General features: G+C 35.0%; 1 protein-coding gene across 2 annotated transcripts; it reads left to right on the forward strand.

Annotated features, from left to right (window-relative positions):
- The first annotated feature begins 272 nt into the window (after positions 1-272).
- LOC123231189 (oncomodulin) lies at positions 273-14,716 on the forward strand. 2 transcript variants are annotated; one of them, XM_044657440.1, is made up of 5 exons: positions 273-349; positions 11,392-11,459; positions 12,342-12,474; positions 13,082-13,191; positions 14,471-14,716. In XM_044657440.1, the coding sequence occupies exons 2-5, from the start codon at positions 11,399-11,401 to the stop codon at positions 14,494-14,496; spliced, it is 330 nt and encodes a 109-aa protein (XP_044513375.1). In that variant the 5' UTR covers positions 273-349; positions 11,392-11,398; the 3' UTR covers positions 14,497-14,716. The 2 variants fall into 2 exon arrangements, with proteins under 2 accessions (XP_044513375.1, XP_044513376.1); XM_044657441.1 differs by lacking the exon at positions 273-349 and adding an exon at positions 10,526-10,622.
- Positions 14,717-20,291: the final 5,575 nt, after the last annotated feature.

The raw sequence follows: 20,291 nt of genomic DNA on the forward strand, positions 1-20,291 counted from the left end.
TTGAATTCAGATCTTCCTGAATTCAAAAGCTTTTGGAGGTTTCTCAGTGTAATGTATTCTTTTTTTAATCCTTGATGTGTGTGTGTGTGTGTGTGTGTGTGTGTGTGTTTGCCTTTTAAAAATTCTTGCTAGAGTAGTTGTGGGGCAGCTAGATGGCCCAGTGGATGGAGCTCTCAGCCTGGAGTCAGGATGACCTCCCTGAGTTTAGATTTTGTCTCAGACACTAGCTGTGTAATCTTGTGTCAAGTCACTTAACCTCTGTTTGCCTAGGAGGCAGCTAGATGGCTCAGTGGACGGAGCACTGGACCTGGAGTCAAGTTTAGCCATCTACTGAGACCGTTTTACTAAGGTATGGCCACTGGGCATGCTATAAATTCTTGGCACCACAGGCACATGTTGGGTGAAAGGTAGATCCCAAAGGTGGATGAAAAAAGCCCTGCTGGTCCTCCCTGAAAACTGTATGTTGCTACTACACCATTTCATTAAATGCCTTTGCCATATGTATCCTCTGGCTGACTATTAAAGGTAAATGCACTGGCTGGGGGAATAAGCTTGTAAGTTGGGGAGAACAGGTGCTACATAGAAATAAGGAAATTGAGACTCAGAGAGGTTAAGTAACATCCTTAGGGTCATACAACTAATAAATATCAAGTTTCTGGCATGTCTTTTCTTATTCTAGATTTAATGCTCTTTCTCTCATGCTAAGCTGCTTTGTAAGATGAGATTCCCTCCAGATCTAATATTATATGCTTATAAGATATACCAGTGCCTTAGGGTTGCTAACGGTGGTGGCAAGAGGGATAAGATACTTTTTATATACTTAGGATTCAACTAGAAATAGTTGATATTATTGAAATGATAATAGAAATAGAAAAGTGTGGTTTTTTTTTTCAAAGGAGAGAAATGAATAATTGAAGGAGACTTTAAGAACTGACAGGCCTGATATCTAAGGAAAAGGTTTACAACAGATCCTAGGATTTCCTTTGTGATATTTCCTCTGCTTCTGGTACCCTTACATCTCAGGTTTTCTAGAATGACATCGATTTCAAGAAAAGGAAATATATTTTCTTTTTTTTTTTTAAACCCTTAACTTCTGTATATTGGCTCCTTGGTGGAAGAGTGGTAAGGGTGGGCAATGGGGGTCAAGTGACTTGCCCAGGGTCACACAGCTAGGAAGTGTCTGAGGCTGGATTTGAACCTAGGACCTCCTGTCTCTAGGCCTGACTCTCAATCCACTGAGCTACCCAGCTGCCCCCAAGGAAATATATTTTCAATAAAGCTTTGCAGAAGCAATTTTCTTTAACAGAGGATGTATCCTAATTTTTTGACTGGGAAGATATGATGGTTTTTCATATATATGATTATATATAATATTCGTGCATATTTTTTTACTTATTGTCTCTCCCCGTTAGATTATGAGCTCCTTGAGGGCACTGACTGTCTTTTGCCTCCTTTTGTAACCCAGGCACTGAATACAGTGCCTGGCACACAGAAAGTGCTGAATAGTTTATTGACTGAGTGACTGACTTATTGTTAGGAGTAAGAACAGAATGACTTTGAGTTTTGGCAGGGGCAGAGTTGAAAGATGAAGTTACACACTTCTGAAGTGTCTTAAGGGCTTCCTTTACACTACCGTAGTGTGTTTCAACTGAACACCTGACCTCCTCTCTTCTTATAACCTCCTGGGACTCTTACTGAAACTTCTCTAGATTTCAATGTAGATAATGGCAACTCTTACTGTGAATTCCACCATCTGGTTTAAAAAGAAGCTACAAAAACAAAAATGACAGTATTTTAGAGTTACCTAAGCATCTACAGCTAAGAATTCAAAAGCAATAAATGGGAGACACTCATAGCAACATTATTTGCCATGGCAAAAACAAAAACCTGGCCACAAACAAAATTATGCTCCTAATAACAGAGATGATTAAATAAAGTGTGGTACATTAGTGTAACAAAATATTATGATGCAATTAAAGCTCAACAAGTATGTGAATACAGGAAGGATCTGTGATTTCCTCTAGGGTGGAGAATTTCTAGTACGGAAAAGAATTCTACCAACCCAGATCATAATCATTTGTGACTTAGTCAAGAAGTCTTAGGGAAGTTTCTGAGGCACAGTTGATTTACTGCTCAGCATTACACAGTTAACAAATTTCAGAAGCAGGATCTAAATCTAGATGTTTCTGATTCCACGTCCAGCAAAATTCACTCGATTGACTGCCTCTTAACCAACAATTATGAATAATATAAAGAAATCTTGGAAGCATATATGAAATGAACCAAAGTGAAAAAAGACAAATATAAAGAACATAGCAAAAAAGGGCAGCTAAGTGGCACAGTGGATAGACCATCAATCCTGGAGTCAGGAGGACCTGTGTTCAAATTTGACCTCAGACACTTCCTAGCTTTGTGACCCTGGTCAAGTCATTTAACCTCAATTACCTAACCCATACTGCTCTTTTTTCTTAGAATCTGGACTAACGGAAGGTAAGGGTTAAAAAAAAAGGAACACAGAATATGCCAAATATAACCACCTGAAAGAAAAGTGAAGAATAAAATGCTGATGGAAAATTAGGAAAAATGAAAAATTATTATCACATTTCATTTGTTGGAAAGTTTATTATGTTTAAACAAAACCAATTTTCATTTTATGTTTAATTCTATTAATGTTTAATATTACAGTAATAATAAATTATTTTTAAAAGTAAAAACTGGGCAAGGAATTTAATTATAGAATAACATTTCCCAATTAAGAAATATGGTATACCAAGTATTTTTCTTTCTTTTATTATCTTTTATACTTTATTAAGTGATGAAACATTTCTTAATGAGAAGGTTAAAGAGGTCTTAGAATCATGGCACTGCAAGGGAGAGGAATTCTGGGATTTACTAAGGGCCTGAATTTAATGCCTGTGGAACATCTCCTGATAAGAACTCTGGAGTTACTTAGGAAGTTAGCTCCCTGATAACAGTTGATCGATAACACTGGCTTAACAGCCCAAAACAAATAGCTGAGTTGACCTCAGAAGGTGAAAGTATTTTGGAAGCCTATCTTTCTGGAAGCTGAGGAGCCAAAAACCAGAAATTCTTTCTATTGTACCAGGACCAGGGTCACATTACTGGAGAAGACAAGGAGGCTTTGGTACAGGGACTAATCTGGAAGGTGTAGGTTGTTAGTTCCAGGGCAAAAAAGGGGCTGAACTGACCTGAGTTTCTGGAAACTCTTCCCTGAGAATGGATCTAGGAATTTGCTCAACATGTTTTGGGAGCAAAGAAAAGAAATCTTTTCAATTCTTTCGCTGTTTCCTCAACTCCATAAAAAAAAAAAAAAAAGGTGAACACTTACAAAAAATGAATAATGTGGAAATGTGTTTTGCATGATAGCATGTGTACAATCCAGATTGAATTGTTTGTCAACTCTGGGAGAGGGGAGGGAAGAAGTGAAGGAGACAAAATGAATCATATAACTTTGGAAAACTCATGTGGAAGTTTGTTATTAAAATAAAATAAAGATAAAACATTTCTTTTTAAAAGTGAACATGGGCAGTGAGGCAGCATAGTGGATAGAATGCCAGGCCTGGAGTCTGGAGGACCTGGTTTCAAATCTTACCTTAAACACTTCCTAACTTAGTGATGCTGTGTAAGTCACTTAATCCTGATTGCCTAGCCCTTACCTCTCTTCTGCCTTAGAATCAACATTAAAGGTTTTTCAGAAAAAAAAGAAGCTATTTTGTCAATCCCTTAATTTAAAGGGCAGTTAGGTTGCTCAGTTGATAGAGAGCCAGACCTGGAGACAGAAGGTCCTGGGTTCAAATTTACCCTCAGATACTAAATCACTTAACCTCAATTACCTAGCCCTTATCCCTTTTCTGCCTTTGCACAATACTTAGTATCAACTTTAAGACAGAAGGTAAGGGTTTAAAAAAAGGGGGTGGAGATGAAGGTTCCAAATTCCTCAGGGATGAAAGCATTATCTACCATATTTAAAAGACCTAAAAAACAATGAACTTAGCCCTAATAGCTATATAATTTCAGCATGAATGATTTTTGCTCTCTAGCTTAGTATGTATGCATTGAAAATGATACTCAGAATTCTTAACATTTAAGACATTTAAGGGGGTAGTTGAGTGGCTCAGCGGATTGAGAGCCAGGTTTAGAGGCCCTCATTATCTCTAGCCCTTATCACTCTTCTGCCATGGAACCAATATATAGTATTGATTCTAAGGCAGAAGTTAAAGGTTTAAAAAAAACCCACACATTTAAGACATTTAAAAAAATTAAAAGCCACAACAATCAGGCCTCATCCATCACAAGGTGTATCTAAACTCCTCATCTAGAGCACCTGATTTAGAGTCAGAAAACCTGGATTAGATCTGGTTCAGATTCTGGGAGCTGCTACTTGCTTTCTATGGAATCTTGGGCAAGTCATTTAACATTCCTGAACCTCGGTTTCCTCATGTGTAAAATGAATGAATAGCATTGGATAACCTCTAAGGTCCCTGATAGGTCTAAATATTTGATCCTGGGACACTAAGAACTTACCGAATTAAAATATTCCTATACATCTTGTATTCTTCCCCTACCCCTTGGTGATTTAATTTCAATTTATTGTAGTTTGAGGAGGGGGAGAAGAGTTTCTTCTACAGATGGAGTCTCATTTATAAATAAACATGCACTAGTAACTCTATATTTTTACCTGTATCAGCATACACTTGGCATCGCCTTGATTCTGATATTTAGATCTTTCAGGTTTTTGTAACAAATTTGTCAGCCAAAATCAGCCTTACTTTGGGTCTTATAAACAAATAATTGAAAATTATAGTTAAAGCCATGTAAGGAATTGAACTGAGAATTTCTCTTTCAATTCGAGGGTGGGAATGCAGGGTCAAGGCTTGGGATCTATAGCCAGTACATTCCTTACCTTCCATTTCTTAAAATAAGCTTAATTTAAAAAATACATACATACATACATACATACACACACACACACACACACACACACATATATATCTGCTGAAAGGTATAATATATATCCTTCTAACTCCTAAATATGGTGGAAAATTTTAGCTAATCTGGGAAAAGCACATAAAGAAATGACCCAAGACAGGGAGGAAAATAGTTAAAGCCGAACCTCAGAATATTCTCCATTCTCTTTCTCTCCCATAGTTCCACACTGGATGTCTGCTGGGCTAAGTCTTTACCACCACCAGTCCCTGACTGCTCTCTGGAGTATTTGAAATTCCCCAACTTATCCAGTCGTACATGAACATCTTTCTTCTCTTAAACGGATATGTAGTAGAATTTTAAAAAAATAAACTTTATTAGGAAAACAAGGAGGAAAGTATAAAAAACATAAGATGGACACATAGTCATTGAAGAATCCTTTTATCTAGTTCTCTCCTATCCTATGTAGGCTAGAAGAGCAGAGAAGAACTTCTTAGCATGGAATATCTTTGAGGTGAGGCTAAGAGGCAACATCAGAAAGAAACAGGACTTCTACCCCTAATAGGTCCCAAGTACAGCTTTTAGAGAGTTAGACATAAATTCTAGAGTTGAGTTTTAGCTGTGAATGCTGTGCCCCTTTGTGCCTTTTGCAAAATGACTAATATGGAAATATTTTTTCACTGACTACAAATGTACAACCTATATCAAATTGCTTGCCTTCTCAATGAAGAGGTCCAAGCAGGAAAGAGGGAGAGATTTCGGAACTCCGCATTTCTTTAAAATGATGTTAAGATAACTCTAGTCCAACTATCAATAATATGGAATTAGGTATTAATGATATATGTAAAACCCAGTGGAATTGTGCTGTGGCTAAGGGGGGTTAGGGGATTGGGGGGTTTGGGGAGAGGAAAAGAACATGAAACATGTAACTATGAGAAAATACACAAAATAAAAACAAAAATATTTTTTAAAAACCTCAAAAAATAAAATAAAATGATGTTAAAAATTGTTTCCACAGATAATTGAAAAAATACCTCAAAAAAAGAATATTGCTATTAGAAATGGTGACAAATGCAAAAGCATATTAGGAACTTTATAAGATCATTCTTTTTATTAAAGAAATTAAATTCTATATTTTTTATTTTTATTTCTCCAATACTTCCTCCTGCATCCCTCCCTCTCCATTGACTTGGACTCCATTGAGACATCCCTAATAACAAAGGATTAAAATGAGAAAGAGAAAAAAATCAGCAAAACCAATCAACAAATGGAAAAAAATCTGAAATTATATGCCATGTTCCACACTCATGTATGCACTTTTTCTTCAACTCTGCAACATATTGGGGAGAGATGTTTTTTCATGACTTCTTTTGGGTCAAGTTTATTCCTTGCAATTTTGCAACATTTATGTTCAATTGTTTTGTGACTGTTATTCTTTCCATGTATATTGTTATAGCCATCATGTACATTGTTTTCTTGGTTCTGCTTATTTCACTCTGTATCAGTTCATATAAGTTTTTCCTTGCTTTGTTGAATTCATCACATTCATCATTTCTTACATCTCAGTAATATTCCATAATTTTCATGTACTACAATTTGTTTAACTATTCCCTAATGGAAGAGAATCTACTTTGTTTCCAATTCTTGATTATCACAGGGAATGCCACCATAAACATTTTGACGTATATGAAATCTTTCTTTTCATTATTGAATTGTGGTTCTTTCTTGACTAAAAAAATAGATAAGACCTCACTTGTGTCTTTGAGGGGAGGAAGGGAGCTGTTTTAATGAAATTTGAATAGCTGCTAGTTTGGGATATAATGTGTATTATTAGGATCACTTGGGCATTAGTTGATGGCCAGTATGAAACAGTGGCAGAGACTGAAAAGTAGAGATTCTTTGTAAAGGCACATGAGCTCAGCTATGCTTCATCTGATGTTTTTGCAGAGAAAGATACCCAGACTGCTATTCTAAGTCATACCATCCATATAGCTAGGAACAAAGAGGTTTCTGAGAGATTGGGAGCTACCAATGGGGCAAGGAACCCTAAAGATTGTGTAGCCTGAGCTAAGCAGAGGAAAGAAAGAGCTGGTCCTTATCCTGGAGCACTATAGTGGTCTTGGCAAGAATCCAAAAGTAGGGAGAGCATTGCAGGATCATGTGCCCATCAAGGACTACATATCCCAAAATATCCATAACTCCAATGGAAAGATAGCTAGAAAATATGATATGCTCAAGCCTAAAGTGGAGAGAGCAGCAAGGAGCTGCAATGCTGCATTTTTGGAGATTTTATACATGTATCTTCTACATATTGTTTATAGTCCAGCTACATATGTGCCTTTTCGTGCACACTCCTGGCCACATTTGTTCCCTACATGTGTGTTTCTCTTTATGTGTTCCCTAAAGGTATCTACTTTTTCTTCTTATAGTGTGAGATACTCTAAGTTCTTAAAGGCACAATCCCATACATGCCCACCCATCCTGTAGGACTCTGAAACCATATTCTCCCAATGCCTATGCTTGTACAATATACTTATATTATTCCTTCTAAACATATTATTTTTATGTTTTATCTTTACTTTATTCCAATAACAAATTTCCATGTGAGTTTTCCAAAGTTATAATGTTTCATGTTGTCTCCCTCCCTTCTTCCCTCCCCCCTCTGGGAGTTGGCAAGCAATTCGATCTACCAAACATACTATTATAAAAATAAAGTTTTATTAGCATATTTTGTTTTCATATCACCTATGCTTTCTAATGTGTCCCTTTTGTACCCTCTCTCAGTCAGAGACAGAGAGAGAAGAGAGAGAAGACATAGAGAGACAAACAGAGAGACAGAGACAGAGGCAGAGAGAAAGACAGGCAGACAGACAGACAGAGAGAGAGAGAGAGAGAAAGAGAGAGAGAGAGGGAGAGAGAGGGAGAGAGAGAGAAAGAGAGAGAGAGAGAGAGAGAGAGAGAGAGAGAGACAGAGAGACAGAGAGACAGAGAGACAGAGAGGCAGAGAGAAAATAAAACTAAACAACACATAAAATTTTTTTAACTTTATATTTAATGTTCTATAGCTACAGTCCTTCTGCAGAGAAGGGATAATGTGAGGAAATGCCTGTTCATATTTCTTTTGTGAGCCCACATTTAAACTACAATCTATTCTTTCCTAGAGTTTATAAATTACAACAAAAAATCCTGTTGGCTCAAAGGAGCAAGAATCAAGAATTTGGTTAAAAGAAGAAAGACAGGGTTTCCAGAAAGCCCTGTTAAGATATAAATATGATGTCTAGGAGGGGCAACATACCAATTCATTATAGTAACATAGATTGCTTTTTCAGATAACTCCAGATAAATCTCTGAAGGAATGAGATATAATAACCTTTAGTACAGATGGAGTAAAAGCAAAGAGATGCTATGTTAGTTGAAAGATAGTTGAGGTATTTTAGAGGCCCCTGACCAGTTAGGAGTGAGTAGCATGAGGATAATGAATACTTGATAGGGTCACAAAAAGCAAGGAGGAATATGCCAAAAGGAAAGCAATAAACCAGTCATACTGTTACGTGCTTTATAATTTTACTTCAAGCACAGCTGGCACTTAATCTTCTTTGTTTGTTTGTTTGTTTAACCCTTACCTTTCATCTTAGAATCAATACTAAATACGTTTCCATTCCAAGGCAGAAGAGTGGTAAGGACCAAACAATTGGGATTAAGTGACTTGCCTAGGTGTCACACGGCTAGGAAGTATCTGAAGCCACATTTGAACTCAGAACCTTTGGTCTCCAGATATGGCTCTCTATCCCTTGAACACGTAGCTGCCCCTAAATATGTTTTCTTTTCCTTTATTTTTTCTTTTTTAAATCCCTTACTTTCTGTCTTAGTAGCAACTCTAAGACAGAAGTTTGAGGGTTACGCAAAGATTGTTAAGTAACTTGCACAGGGTCACACTGCATAATCTTAAAAAAAATTTTTTTTTTGCAATATAAGAAAGTATATATGTCGTATCATATCACAAATAATTCCCTGGTTACTTTCTGTATGTCTAAATAGCTAAAGTACCAAGTTTAATATCTTTGAGCGTACATTTTAAAATACCGGCATGTAATAAGTTGACTATGAGATACTTGGAAGCCTAGAGACCCCTTTGAGTTACAAAAACAAAGAATCGATATTGTAACAGTTTCCTTAGTCTTGTAAGCTTGGACTCTGTGTTCTCCCTTGAATCAAGGACTAAAAAACAGGGAGTATTCTTAGACCCATATGAAGTCAAAATATATGACAAGATTAATAGAGGGAATGAGTTCTCTTAGTTTATTAGTTACTAGAATAAGAAGAGTGCCCTTAGTTTTCCAAGAATACAGGTCTTCCCCAAGGCATGCCCATATTATCATCATTATTATTCCATTCAGTAAATAATCCAAAAACCTAACTGAAATCAGGGTGGTTTTGTTTTTTAATTTCTACACTATTTCATCTTGTTTCACAATAAACTATTAAATGTGAGCACGGTTTTACTTGTGAAAATGGGTTTTTCCAATTAGCAGTAAAAACTTAGAATCCCTTTTTAAGCCAACTGATTGCAGATTAATAAAATGTAACTAACAATTTTAGTTTTCAAAAAAGAGCATAAACTATTTATTTCTTCTAATGATAGCTCCATACAATAACTTAAGATTGGACAATAGAATTCTTTCTCAAATTAGCCTCTTATGATGTTCCCAGCAATTCAAATTTTTTAAAAATGATGTTAAAAATTTCTTATATATGTAAATGGAGAATATTTAATGAAATAAATAAAAATATTTTTAGATGTTCCCACCATTCCTATTTTACTTTTTTAGGTTTTTTCCTGTACTCCACAAACAAAAAGTCCTATTTGTCATTCTGGTGCCAAGCATTTTGTAGTTTTCACCTCTCTCTGACTCTGTTATCAACTTCACAGGATCAGAGGAGACTCAAAACTGGTTCCCATTTCTAATCTTTCAATGTAAAAGTAATTTTTGTTATCCAGCATTTGGAAAGTTGGTTATTGTCTGCCCTGACCTTTCAGGATTCTATTTGCAGATCTGAAATCTTAAAGTTAAAGTTTGTTGGGGAGGAAAGAGAGAGAGAGAGAGAGAGAGAGAGAGAGAGAGAGNAAGAAAGAAAGAAAGAAAGAAAGAAAGAAAGAAAGAAAGAAAGAAAGAAAGAAAGAAAGAAAGAAAGAAAGAAAGAAAGAAAGAAAGAAAGAAAGAAAGAAAGAAAGAAAGAAAGAAAGAAAGAAAGAAAGAAAGAAAGAAAGAAAGAAAGAAAGAAAGAAAGAAAGAAAGAAAGAAAGAAAGAAAGAAAGAAAGAAAGAAAGAAAGAAAGAAAGAAAGAAAGAAAGAAAGAAAGAAAGAAAGAAAGAAAGAAAGAAAGAAAGAAAGAAAGAAAGAAAGAAAGAAAGAAAGAAAGAAAGAAAGAAAGAAAGAAAGAAAGAAAGAAAGAAAGAAAGAAAGAAAGAAAGAAAGAAAGAAAGAAAGAAATGCCATTAGTGAGGGAGGAAATCTGAGCTCTGGCCATTTGATCCCTGAAAAGGAAATCCAAGAAGCAGTTATTGTCACTTTTTGAATCCTATATAAGGTAGAGTTGGTAACATTACAAAAGCACACTGTTTTCTGCTTTCTTCGACTCTTTTTCCTGCTCCTTCTTGAGGAAAATCCAGAAAGGTGAGCAGTGGCCAAAACCCCCCAATTCCAGGCTCTTCCTTCCTATGCTGCATTTATACTATGTTTATAATATAAATTTATGATATAAATAAATAAGAAGTTTATAATAAGGGTTCTCCCTTAGCATGCTCAAATTTCCCTCTCTCTACCCCCAACCAAGGAGTAGAGATCTGGATGGTTTATTATCTCTGGTATATAAGTATATCATTCATTTGATTCTCATACTTTAAAGTAGATAATATACTTTTTTCTGTTTTTAATTTATGTTTTGCCACAGCATTACATGGCGTTAGCTCAAATTGATTTTGCTTTTATATAGACCATCTAAAAAAGCACTGTCTCTACTTTTAAAAAGTGGGAAACAGTCTAGATTTGTTTGCATTTTTAAATGCAGCTTATTTGTGGAGGTTTACACTAAAGTTATTTTCAGAATTTGAAAAGTAATATGAATTCTTCCATTTAATTTTGGGGCAGAAGTATAATTTTCTGTATTGGAAATTTAAGTAGACTCCCGAGTCCAATACATTTCATTTCTCTTTTGATATAAATTAGGAGAAAGTACTAAGAAGAATGCTCCTAATTTGGACAGGCATATAAGATTGGTACCTTAAGAAAATTCATGAAATCCCTATTTTTACATTTTGTCCTAATACTTTTAAATTCTGAACAAACAATCAGTTTAATTGGAACCTCCTGGAATGTATTTAACTCTCTATGTGGATATTTACTTATTGTAATTCATTACATCTCGTTTGTTCTGTGCAATCAGGTTAAAAATGAGCATCACTGATGTTCTTAGCGCTGCTGACATAGCTGCTGCCCTGGAGGAGTGCCAAGGTAAAAAAAAATTTAATTATATCAGTATGAAATTTCCTATCTTACAGAGGAAAACAGAAAATCTTATTCATTTCAGCCTCCAGCCTTTCTCTTCCATCACCACCAATGAGTGTAATAAAAGTTTAGTTATTCTTGAATATTTTGAAGATTATAGCAAAAATTTGCTAATGATTAGATTAAAAATCTAACAGAAAGAGGACCTGAGAATGGGACTGTTTCTGTACAAAGCCAAAATTGCTCAACACAAAATGATCTGTTCAATCTTGCTAGGTTGTATATATATATATATATATATGTATATGTATATATATATACACACACACACACACACATATTATATGCAATTAAAGTTTTAGTTGATTTTTTTTTACTGTAGTGGCTAGTAGTATTTGATGTAGTAGAGATACAACCTATAAGAGGAAGATAATATTCTTCAGGGGAGAGAGACTGTCAAAATTCAAGAGAACATAGGGCAGCTAGATGGCTCATGGATAGGCAGGTCTGAAGATTGGAGGTCCTGGGTTCAAAAATGTGACCTCAGATGCTTCCTAGCTGTGTGATCCTGGACAAGTCACAACTCCAATTGCCTAGCCCTTACCCCTCTTCTGCCTTGGGACCAATACTTAGTGTGGATTCTAGGATGGAAATTAAGGGTTTAAAAAAAACCATCAAAAGAACATATCAATGACAGGTTCTATCTCAGATTCTCAGAACAGAATGTCACTTTACTTCTCTTTCTACAACTTTTTACTAATGAAAATATGCCTACAGATACAGGTATGCAATGAAATTATTTTTTAGTAATGTATAGCTTAGAACTAGCTCAGAATATTATCGAAAAACTCTGATAATTCTGGGAATAATTTTGCCTCTGCCCTCCAGACCCAGATTCTTTCAATCATAAAAAATTCTTCGAGACCTCTGGCCTGTCCAAGATGTCTGCTAGTCAGGTCAAGGACATTTTTCGGTTCATAGACAATGATCAGAGTGGATATCTGGATGAAGAAGAGCTGAAGTAAGAATTTTCCTTTGTCTGTATCTCTAATATGTAAGAACTAGAATTCTCTTATTGCTAAATTGTGCATTTGGAGATAAAAGAAAATTGTTTTGTCTTTGTGTCTATTTTTAACACTGATGATAGCGATTCAGCTGTATTTTCATAAAAGTACAGAAAGTTTAATCAGTCATTTAACATTTATTAAACACTTAATAAATACAATAGAGAACATTTAATAAAAGTTACTTGAGAATCTTCACAGAAAATTGTTCATTATCTGGACTATTCTTTTGCTAATGAACATTACAAGGGTAATTATTAACAACTTATCAGGGATAATGTAGAGAGTTTTCCTGCAAGGGGCAGGAAAAAAAAAAGAGAGAAATTGCACTAGAACTAGAACCTGTAGGTCCCTTTCTACAATCCCACTATTTTTTGAAATAGAAGTCTTGAAAACTCTTATTTATTTTTAAAGACCCCACTTATAAAATAATAAAACCCTTGCCTTCAAAGGCTTTAGTTATTACCCTGGGGAGCAGATTTATTATTATAGTAGAGCCAGAAAAGACATGCATCAAAGAAAATGGTCTTCGAGAAACATCATCAATTTTTATTATCCCTCTAGGTTTTTCCTCCAGAAATTTGAAAGTGGCGCTAGAGTCCTGACCAGCTCAGAAACCAAGTCCCTGTTGGAGGCAGCTGATAATGATGGAGATGGCAAAATTGGAGCTGATGGTATGAAACAATTTGCATGAGAAATCAAACAAAACATATTAGGCTATCTTAGACCGATTCTTTGCTGGGCACCATGACACACTAGGGCAAGCAAAATGAAAGGAATTTCATCTCCGGGAATTAGTTTAATGCAAGCAGTGGCAAGACAATGTATTACACTCTGGCCTATTCAAAAGAGACTATTGAAGGCAAGGAAATATTAGTTTTAGGGAGGTTCTTAAAATGTCTTAAATAATTTTTACTAAAAGTGTACCAAGAAGTGGTCAAAAGCCAGTCAATCAGCCAACATTTCTTGAATGTCTACTGTATATATAAACCAATGCATTTAAATTTTAACAAAATTAAATGAATGTTTATATTTTCATTTGCCTTTATCATGTAACTTAAACATTGAACTGGAATGAGACTGAAAATATTATTGCTATATATGTGTACATGTAGGTTTAAAACAAATCAACTCTAAGTGAGATAGACATCGATTCAGAAATACTTGTAGGCTCTTACTGTTATGCCAACTTGAAATATAAAATTGTTGCAAATCTTTTGCAAAAAACTATTTTTAATTGCACTGTAACAATAATTTACTAAATGTTGCCACAGTAGCCATCAAAAGTGGATGTGGCTTCCAAAGATATCTAAAAAGAATGATTTAGGCACTGGGGAGAATCAATCTCATTAAGTACACATAAAATACTTTAAAAGAAGTAACTTTAGCATTCATTTCTTACCAATTTCTGAATGATACTAAAACAAATTCACTTTAAACTTTAGCATTCAATACTGTTCTCATAAAATGAGAGGATTAGTATAGAGTAAGAGTCCCATCTTAGGGAAAGGTTTCCTCAAAAGAACAATCTCTTGCAGCTTAGGATCTAAACACAAGCCTCAGTCTCAGAAAGAATAGGAACACTAAAATTAACTGACCACAAATAGGAAGAGCAAATTTCCGTGTTAATTTATTGTCCAGCAAAATAATTAGAAAGGCAATTGTGCTTGCAAGTTTCAAAGTAGGAATATAACAGCTGACCATTGCAAAAGTATAAGATGCTTATTAAATTACACAGGTCTTAGTTTAAAAAATTAGTATAATACTTTTATCTTCAGTCTTTTACTTTTGAATTTCTTCTTTTTCATGCTTTCTCTCGGCCTAATCCTTATCTTATGATATCTGACAATTTGCTCAGATTATTTCTCTTCCTCTTCAGAACTCTTATTAACTGTGACGTACTCTTTTAAATTATCATCTTTACTGACAGTGCTCTCACCTCTTCTATTCTAGAATTCCAGGAAATGGTGCATTCTTAAAGCCCCAAAGTCTATGGAGACAGAAAAAAATGAAAGGGACAAACTACAGGAAGGCCTCCATAATCTTTTGAATGGGAAATTCCACATTCTATCCCTAATTTTTTTTTCCTGGCAAGCATCTGTAATTTGCTCATTGCTTTAGTGAGGTAATAAGACCGCAATTAATGACTTTTTTGGATAGCATGTATGGTTCTGATGTCTCCTGTTAGGAACCTCAGCAGACAATCCCCTTAAAAAAATCATCCAATAAAAATAAGTTTCTCATCTGCTGCTGTGTGGGTGTGTTCTTTGCCAGTAAGTCACAGAAATTATTACAATTTAGACTTCCAAGGTCATTCTTTGGCAATTCCCAGCAAGGTTTCTTGTTTGTCAAGCAATGAAGATGTGATGTAGTCTTAGAAAATTTCTGGCACATGAGCTAACAAGGAAACAAAAATAATAATAAACAACTGTTATCATTTGATTTGCTCAGAAGTCATAAATAAGTGTTATATGTGGATAACAGGGTATTACGATGGTACAAAATTACTCTGATACATGTGTTTCCTGTTGACTAATATTATGATGTAGTAGTGAAAATGTAAGGTAAAAGAATAATCTAAAGTTAGCACAATAGTCTAAAGACAGACTAGAATTTAGGAGGTCTAGTCATGTTAGTCTGATAGGCAAGGGATTAATGCCCGTCATTTCTAATTTTAGTTTTCTCCCTCTACACACGCCCCCCCCCCAACCTCCTTTTCTTGGCCATTCACTACTTTACAAGCTACTGTTTAATACCCTTCACCAGCCTGTGTTGCCACTTAGCATGTGAAGCAGAACTGCGGTGTACTGTTACTGTACTTTCGATTAGGACTAGGGATGGACTATCTCAGCAAAGTAGGCCAGGTGAATACACTTGAAGCCAAGGCTCTCCGAAGTTTTCGAGGCAAACAACTACTACTGTTCTCTCCTCTTACCTTTGGCAAATGTAAAATGTATGGGTTATTATTAATATCATGGTATCCCTAAAGAGTAATAAGAAAATTTCCCAGTAGTTAAACAAGTCTTTTTGCATCACCAAGGGAGCCAAAACATCATGGAAAATTACAATGAATTCTCTGGATAGCATGGTCACTTGGGAAAAAGGTTAAGTTTTTCCTAACTCATTCCCTAAATCCCAAATGTGGTAATGACTCCTGGGATTTTCTGAGATGGTTAAAGCATCTAGATTCCTTTATTATTTCTGCACTAAACCACTTCCAGATCATCTTTTTAGTTCTCTTGGTGAGTAGGTCCCTGGCCATATAATCTATCCAATATTGTTCCAAATGTCAGAGATACAACTTGTAGAGTATGCTAAATCATTCAAAGAGATTTATGTTCCAGCATTTATTGGATAGGGGAATCTAGGCCACTTTGAAATGAAGATGGGTATTAGGAAAGTGAAAATAACTAGATACATTTTACTTCTTATATTCCTTTATATTCTTCTCTTCCTTCTTTTCCTTCATCCCAAATTCCTCTATCAACCTGTTCCTGAGCCCTCTAATACCCTTCTGGCAGAAATATTGACTAGATGGATAAGGTTGATGTTTTCCCCTCCCTTTTTTGTTTTTGTAAGGTTAGCAACAAAGGAGACATGAAAATGACTCAAAAGACAAATCTCTCAAAATATGTCCTCAGGATTCCTGACCTCTTAAATTAGAAAGTGGTATTGTCCTCAAGTCTTCATTAGTAACATTGACTCCAGCTCATACTTTCTTTTCTCATCACTATACTTCTGTGTTATAACTCTCTCATTTTTCCATTAGAATTCTTTAACTTGTTCACCCCAACAATTCCCTTAAAGGGACCATTAAAAAAGCTCTAAAACTTACTCTTCATTGGACTCCTATTAAAGATTTTATTCTTGAACAGTGGCACATCATTCATACACAAAAAAAGGTGTGGGTTCAAAACAAACTTATTGGATTCAGTTTAAAAAAAAAACAACCACAAACTATTACTTTCTGTCTCAGAATTAATGTATGTTGGTTCCAAGACAGAAGAGTGGTAAGGGCTAGGCAATGTGGGTTAAATGACTTTCCCAGGATCACCTGGATAGGAAGGTTTGAATCCAGGATCTTCAAACTCTAGGTTTGACTCTCAATCCACTGAGCTGCCTAGCTACCCCTGGATTCAGTTTTAAAGCATATATGAGAAAAGCAAGTGATTCACTATCACAATTAATCTGGGATAAGACTATGAATTTCATATTTATTTTTCTGTCAGTAAGGGTGTCATCTAAAGGACTTATGACTAGAAATTGAAATTATACATCTTCTGTCTCTGATATGTAGAAAAGGAGCTGTTATGTTGCTCTCAAAGGGTATCATTGGATCTTGCTGATTTTCTCTCTTAAGGAAAAGTTATCAAAGGCATAGTCAATCACTCAATAAATATTTGTTAAGCATATACTATGTGCCAGGCACTGAACTAAGGGATGTCAATACAAAAACATGCAAAATAGTCCAAGGAACTAACTTCTAATGATGAAGTTAAATTGGTAGAAACTAAAATTCTTAAATTTTTCTGTTGCCAGAGACCTGAAAGATTACAAATATGCTATGAATATCAATATTTTTTAAACCCTTACCTTCCATCTTGGAATCAATACTGTGTATTGGTTCCAAGGTAGAAGAGTGGTAGGGGCTAGGCAATGGGGGTTAGATGACTTGCCTAGGGGCACACAGCTGGGAAGTGTCTGAGGCCAGATTTGAACCTAGGACCTCCCATCTCTAGGCCTATCTCTCAATCCACTGAGCTACCCAGCTGCCCCCTATTAACATTTATTACATAGATTAAAAAACAATCTATTTTCATCTTGCCTGTGACTAATCTATAATTCCAATATAATTAATTCATCCTCAAGTACTCAGAGACTAAAATAATGACATGCAACATTCTTAAATAAACTGGAAAAAAAACTCTGTTTCTACCTTTTATTAGCTTTCAGTTTTTAATGGATTTTGTTTTATACAACATTGGGTTTTCTTAAACTATTAAGAATGGGAGCAGAATTAAGGGATGAATGTGTCACTACTGAAAATAGACAATACAACTGTTATAGTCAGATGAAAATATCTGTTAACCTGCAATTTAAAAAAAATTGTTATCTGGTAAGGTCATTTTTGTGGAAACATTACTTCCAAACTATTGAATGAAAGGTATAATATTAATACCAAAAAAAAGTTTTAAAATCTCCTGAAATAAATATGTAGACTTCATTCCTAAGGTCAGCTCTCCTCATGTCATTTTCCTGTTTGAAAATCTTTAAAATTTCACCTTTTTTCCTTCATGCCCTCCACCTTCAACCAAACTGGGCTACTAGTTGTTTTCTGAAGTTTTCATACTATATTTTGCCTCTCTGCCTTTGCATAGACCTGTAATGGCAAACTTATGGCACATGTGCTGGAATGGGATGCTCCTCTCTCCCTCTCCATTCATGCCTATGAACATTTTTCACATCACCTGCCCCTCTACCCAGCAGCCCAATGGGAGCACTTCCTCCCTCCCCTATCAGAGGTAAGGTGGGAGCTCACATGTGGTATGAAGGTTGCAGTTTGGGTACTCAGTCTCTAAAAGGTTGGCCATCACTGGCATAGACCATCCACAATGGCCAGAATGAACTTTCCTCCTTTCCCCACTCTCAGAACCCTTATTTTCCTTCAAGGTTCACTTCAGGTATTACTTCATGAAGTCTTCCCTTACCTCTCCAAGGGGAGTGCTCGCTGATTCAACAAATGATAATTTATTATCATTTATCTAGATATAAATTGTATTATCCAAAAGGAAGGGAACTTCTTGAGGGCAGAGACTATTTGCCTTTTTGTTTGTTTGTTTGTTTTTGTATCCTTATGACTTTATGCTGGAGTAGTCACTTAATAATGGATATTGTTTAACTGATGGAAAGAAAATCATTTTTTTAAAAGTTCTAGGTGAATCAATGACTTATAGTAAAGCTTCTTTTGAAAAAAAAACTGACTGAAAATTTTTAGAGATTATCAACTCAACCTTCGAGCAAAGGATCTTTGAAATCATTCATTTTCAGTTAGAAAAAAACAAATCATTGAAGTCTAAATTCCAACTAATGAAAACTTATTTTTTTTCTAAACCTGAAATTTCTTCTTATTTTTTTTGTGATTCACTGGAATTTTTAAACATCCCTAATAAAAAAATTAAATGTGCAAAATAAAATATACTTAATAGCCTATTTGGGACAAAAAAAGCCCATAATGAAAACTACTTATGATTAATCCACAGAGAGGCTGAACATATATCTGTGAAGAATTCTTTCCTTCATTTTCATGATGAATTTTTCTTTCATCTATTTTACAGATGACTACTGAACCATCAAAGAATGACAATTTTCAGCAGTGGAACATTTCTGACTTTTTAGATATTAAAGATGGGAAATCATATATATTATTACAAAATAATACTTACTTAATCCTTGACTTTAAATTTAGACAATAGTGTTTAATTATAATTTTGTCTTACAATTTGATGAAATGGTTTTAAAATTTAACCAATTAAGATATCAAAATAGACTTGGCTCCAGTGGTAGAGTTTGCTTAGGGTTGTTGTTTTTTTTTAAATCATACCATGATTATGTAGAAATGTTTAAAATAATCCAAATAGTATCTACTATTGTACATCAATTTCCTAAAAAATTTTTCTAAATTTTAATCTAGGAATGTTCCCAAAATTTTAACTAAAAAGTATCCAGTAAAACAGTAAATATATTCCTAAATGTCTATTTGTTAATTCAGGGCTTGTATATGTTCACATTTAATTTTGAATGCATCTATTCAGCAGTTTAATTTTGCATAATGAAGGACTAAGAATCAGATTTCAAGCAAAGACCTATCTTATGTCTGTTCTGCAAATGCCAAGGTGTGCTATTACTCTATAAACAATTAAGAAGATAGGATGAAATTGGAACCAGAAAGATAGTTTCCACCTGGCTTGTTAATTTATTCACAGGAATGATAGTCATTTACATGTATTTATCACCATCCCTCCTACTTTTTTTTTTTTTTGTAAATAACATTGCAGTTGCCAGAAGTTCTAAGGAAATGGGATTACATTTTCTTCAGGAAATTTGCAATAAATTTATATAGAACTGTACTCTCTAGAAAACTTCCATGTTTAAACTTACCTTGTTTTTTTTGTTTGTTTTGTGTTCTTGTTGTTGTTATTTTACTACAAATAACAAAAAAAGCACCCTGGATCTACCTCCATCCAAGTCCAGTCACTAGTTTCTGGGGAATCAAGTGCTTCTACTTCTGAATTTCTCAGAAATGTTGGCACTAAAGTTATTCCTACAATATACCCCCATTAAGGAGGCAGTTGAATGGCTCAGTGTATTGAGAGCTAGACCTAGAGACAAGAGGTTCTGGGTTCAAATTTGACCTTAGACACTTCCTAGCTGTGTGACCTTGGGCAAGTCACTTAACCCTCACTGCCTAGCCCTTTCTGCTCTTTTGCCTTAGATACTTACCTAGTATTGATTCTTTAAAAAAATGCCACCATCATTTCAGTCAAAGGAATAATCAATAATAGTAATAATAAATAACATTTATATTGTGCCTAATATGTATCAGGAACTATGCTAAATGCTTTACAGTTATTATCTCCTTTGAACCTCACTACAACCCTAGGAAATAAGTACCATTATGATCCTCATTTTACAGAGAAGAAAACTGAGGCAAATAGTGGTTGTGACTTGCCCAGGGTCACATAGCTGGGAAGCATTTGAGATCATGTTTAAAAGG

Source organism: Gracilinanus agilis, chromosome 1 (assembly GCF_016433145.1).
Source record: "Gracilinanus agilis isolate LMUSP501 chromosome 1, AgileGrace, whole genome shotgun sequence".
Lineage (NCBI taxonomy): Eukaryota > Metazoa > Chordata > Mammalia > Didelphimorphia > Didelphidae > Gracilinanus > Gracilinanus agilis.

Excerpts from the sequence above, each read along its gene's own strand:
- LOC123231189 (XM_044657440.1), top strand. The coding sequence starts at position 11,399 with ATGAGCATCACTGATGTTCTTAGCGCTGCTGACATAGCTGCTGCCCTG. Across the intron at positions 12,475-13,081 it reads CTGGATGAAGAAGAGCTGAA|GTTTTTCCTCCAGAAATTTG; the intron begins GTAAGAATTTTC and ends TTATCCCTCTAG. Across the intron at positions 13,192-14,470 it reads TGGCAAAATTGGAGCTGATG|AATTCCAGGAAATGGTGCAT; the intron begins GTATGAAACAAT and ends CTTCTATTCTAG.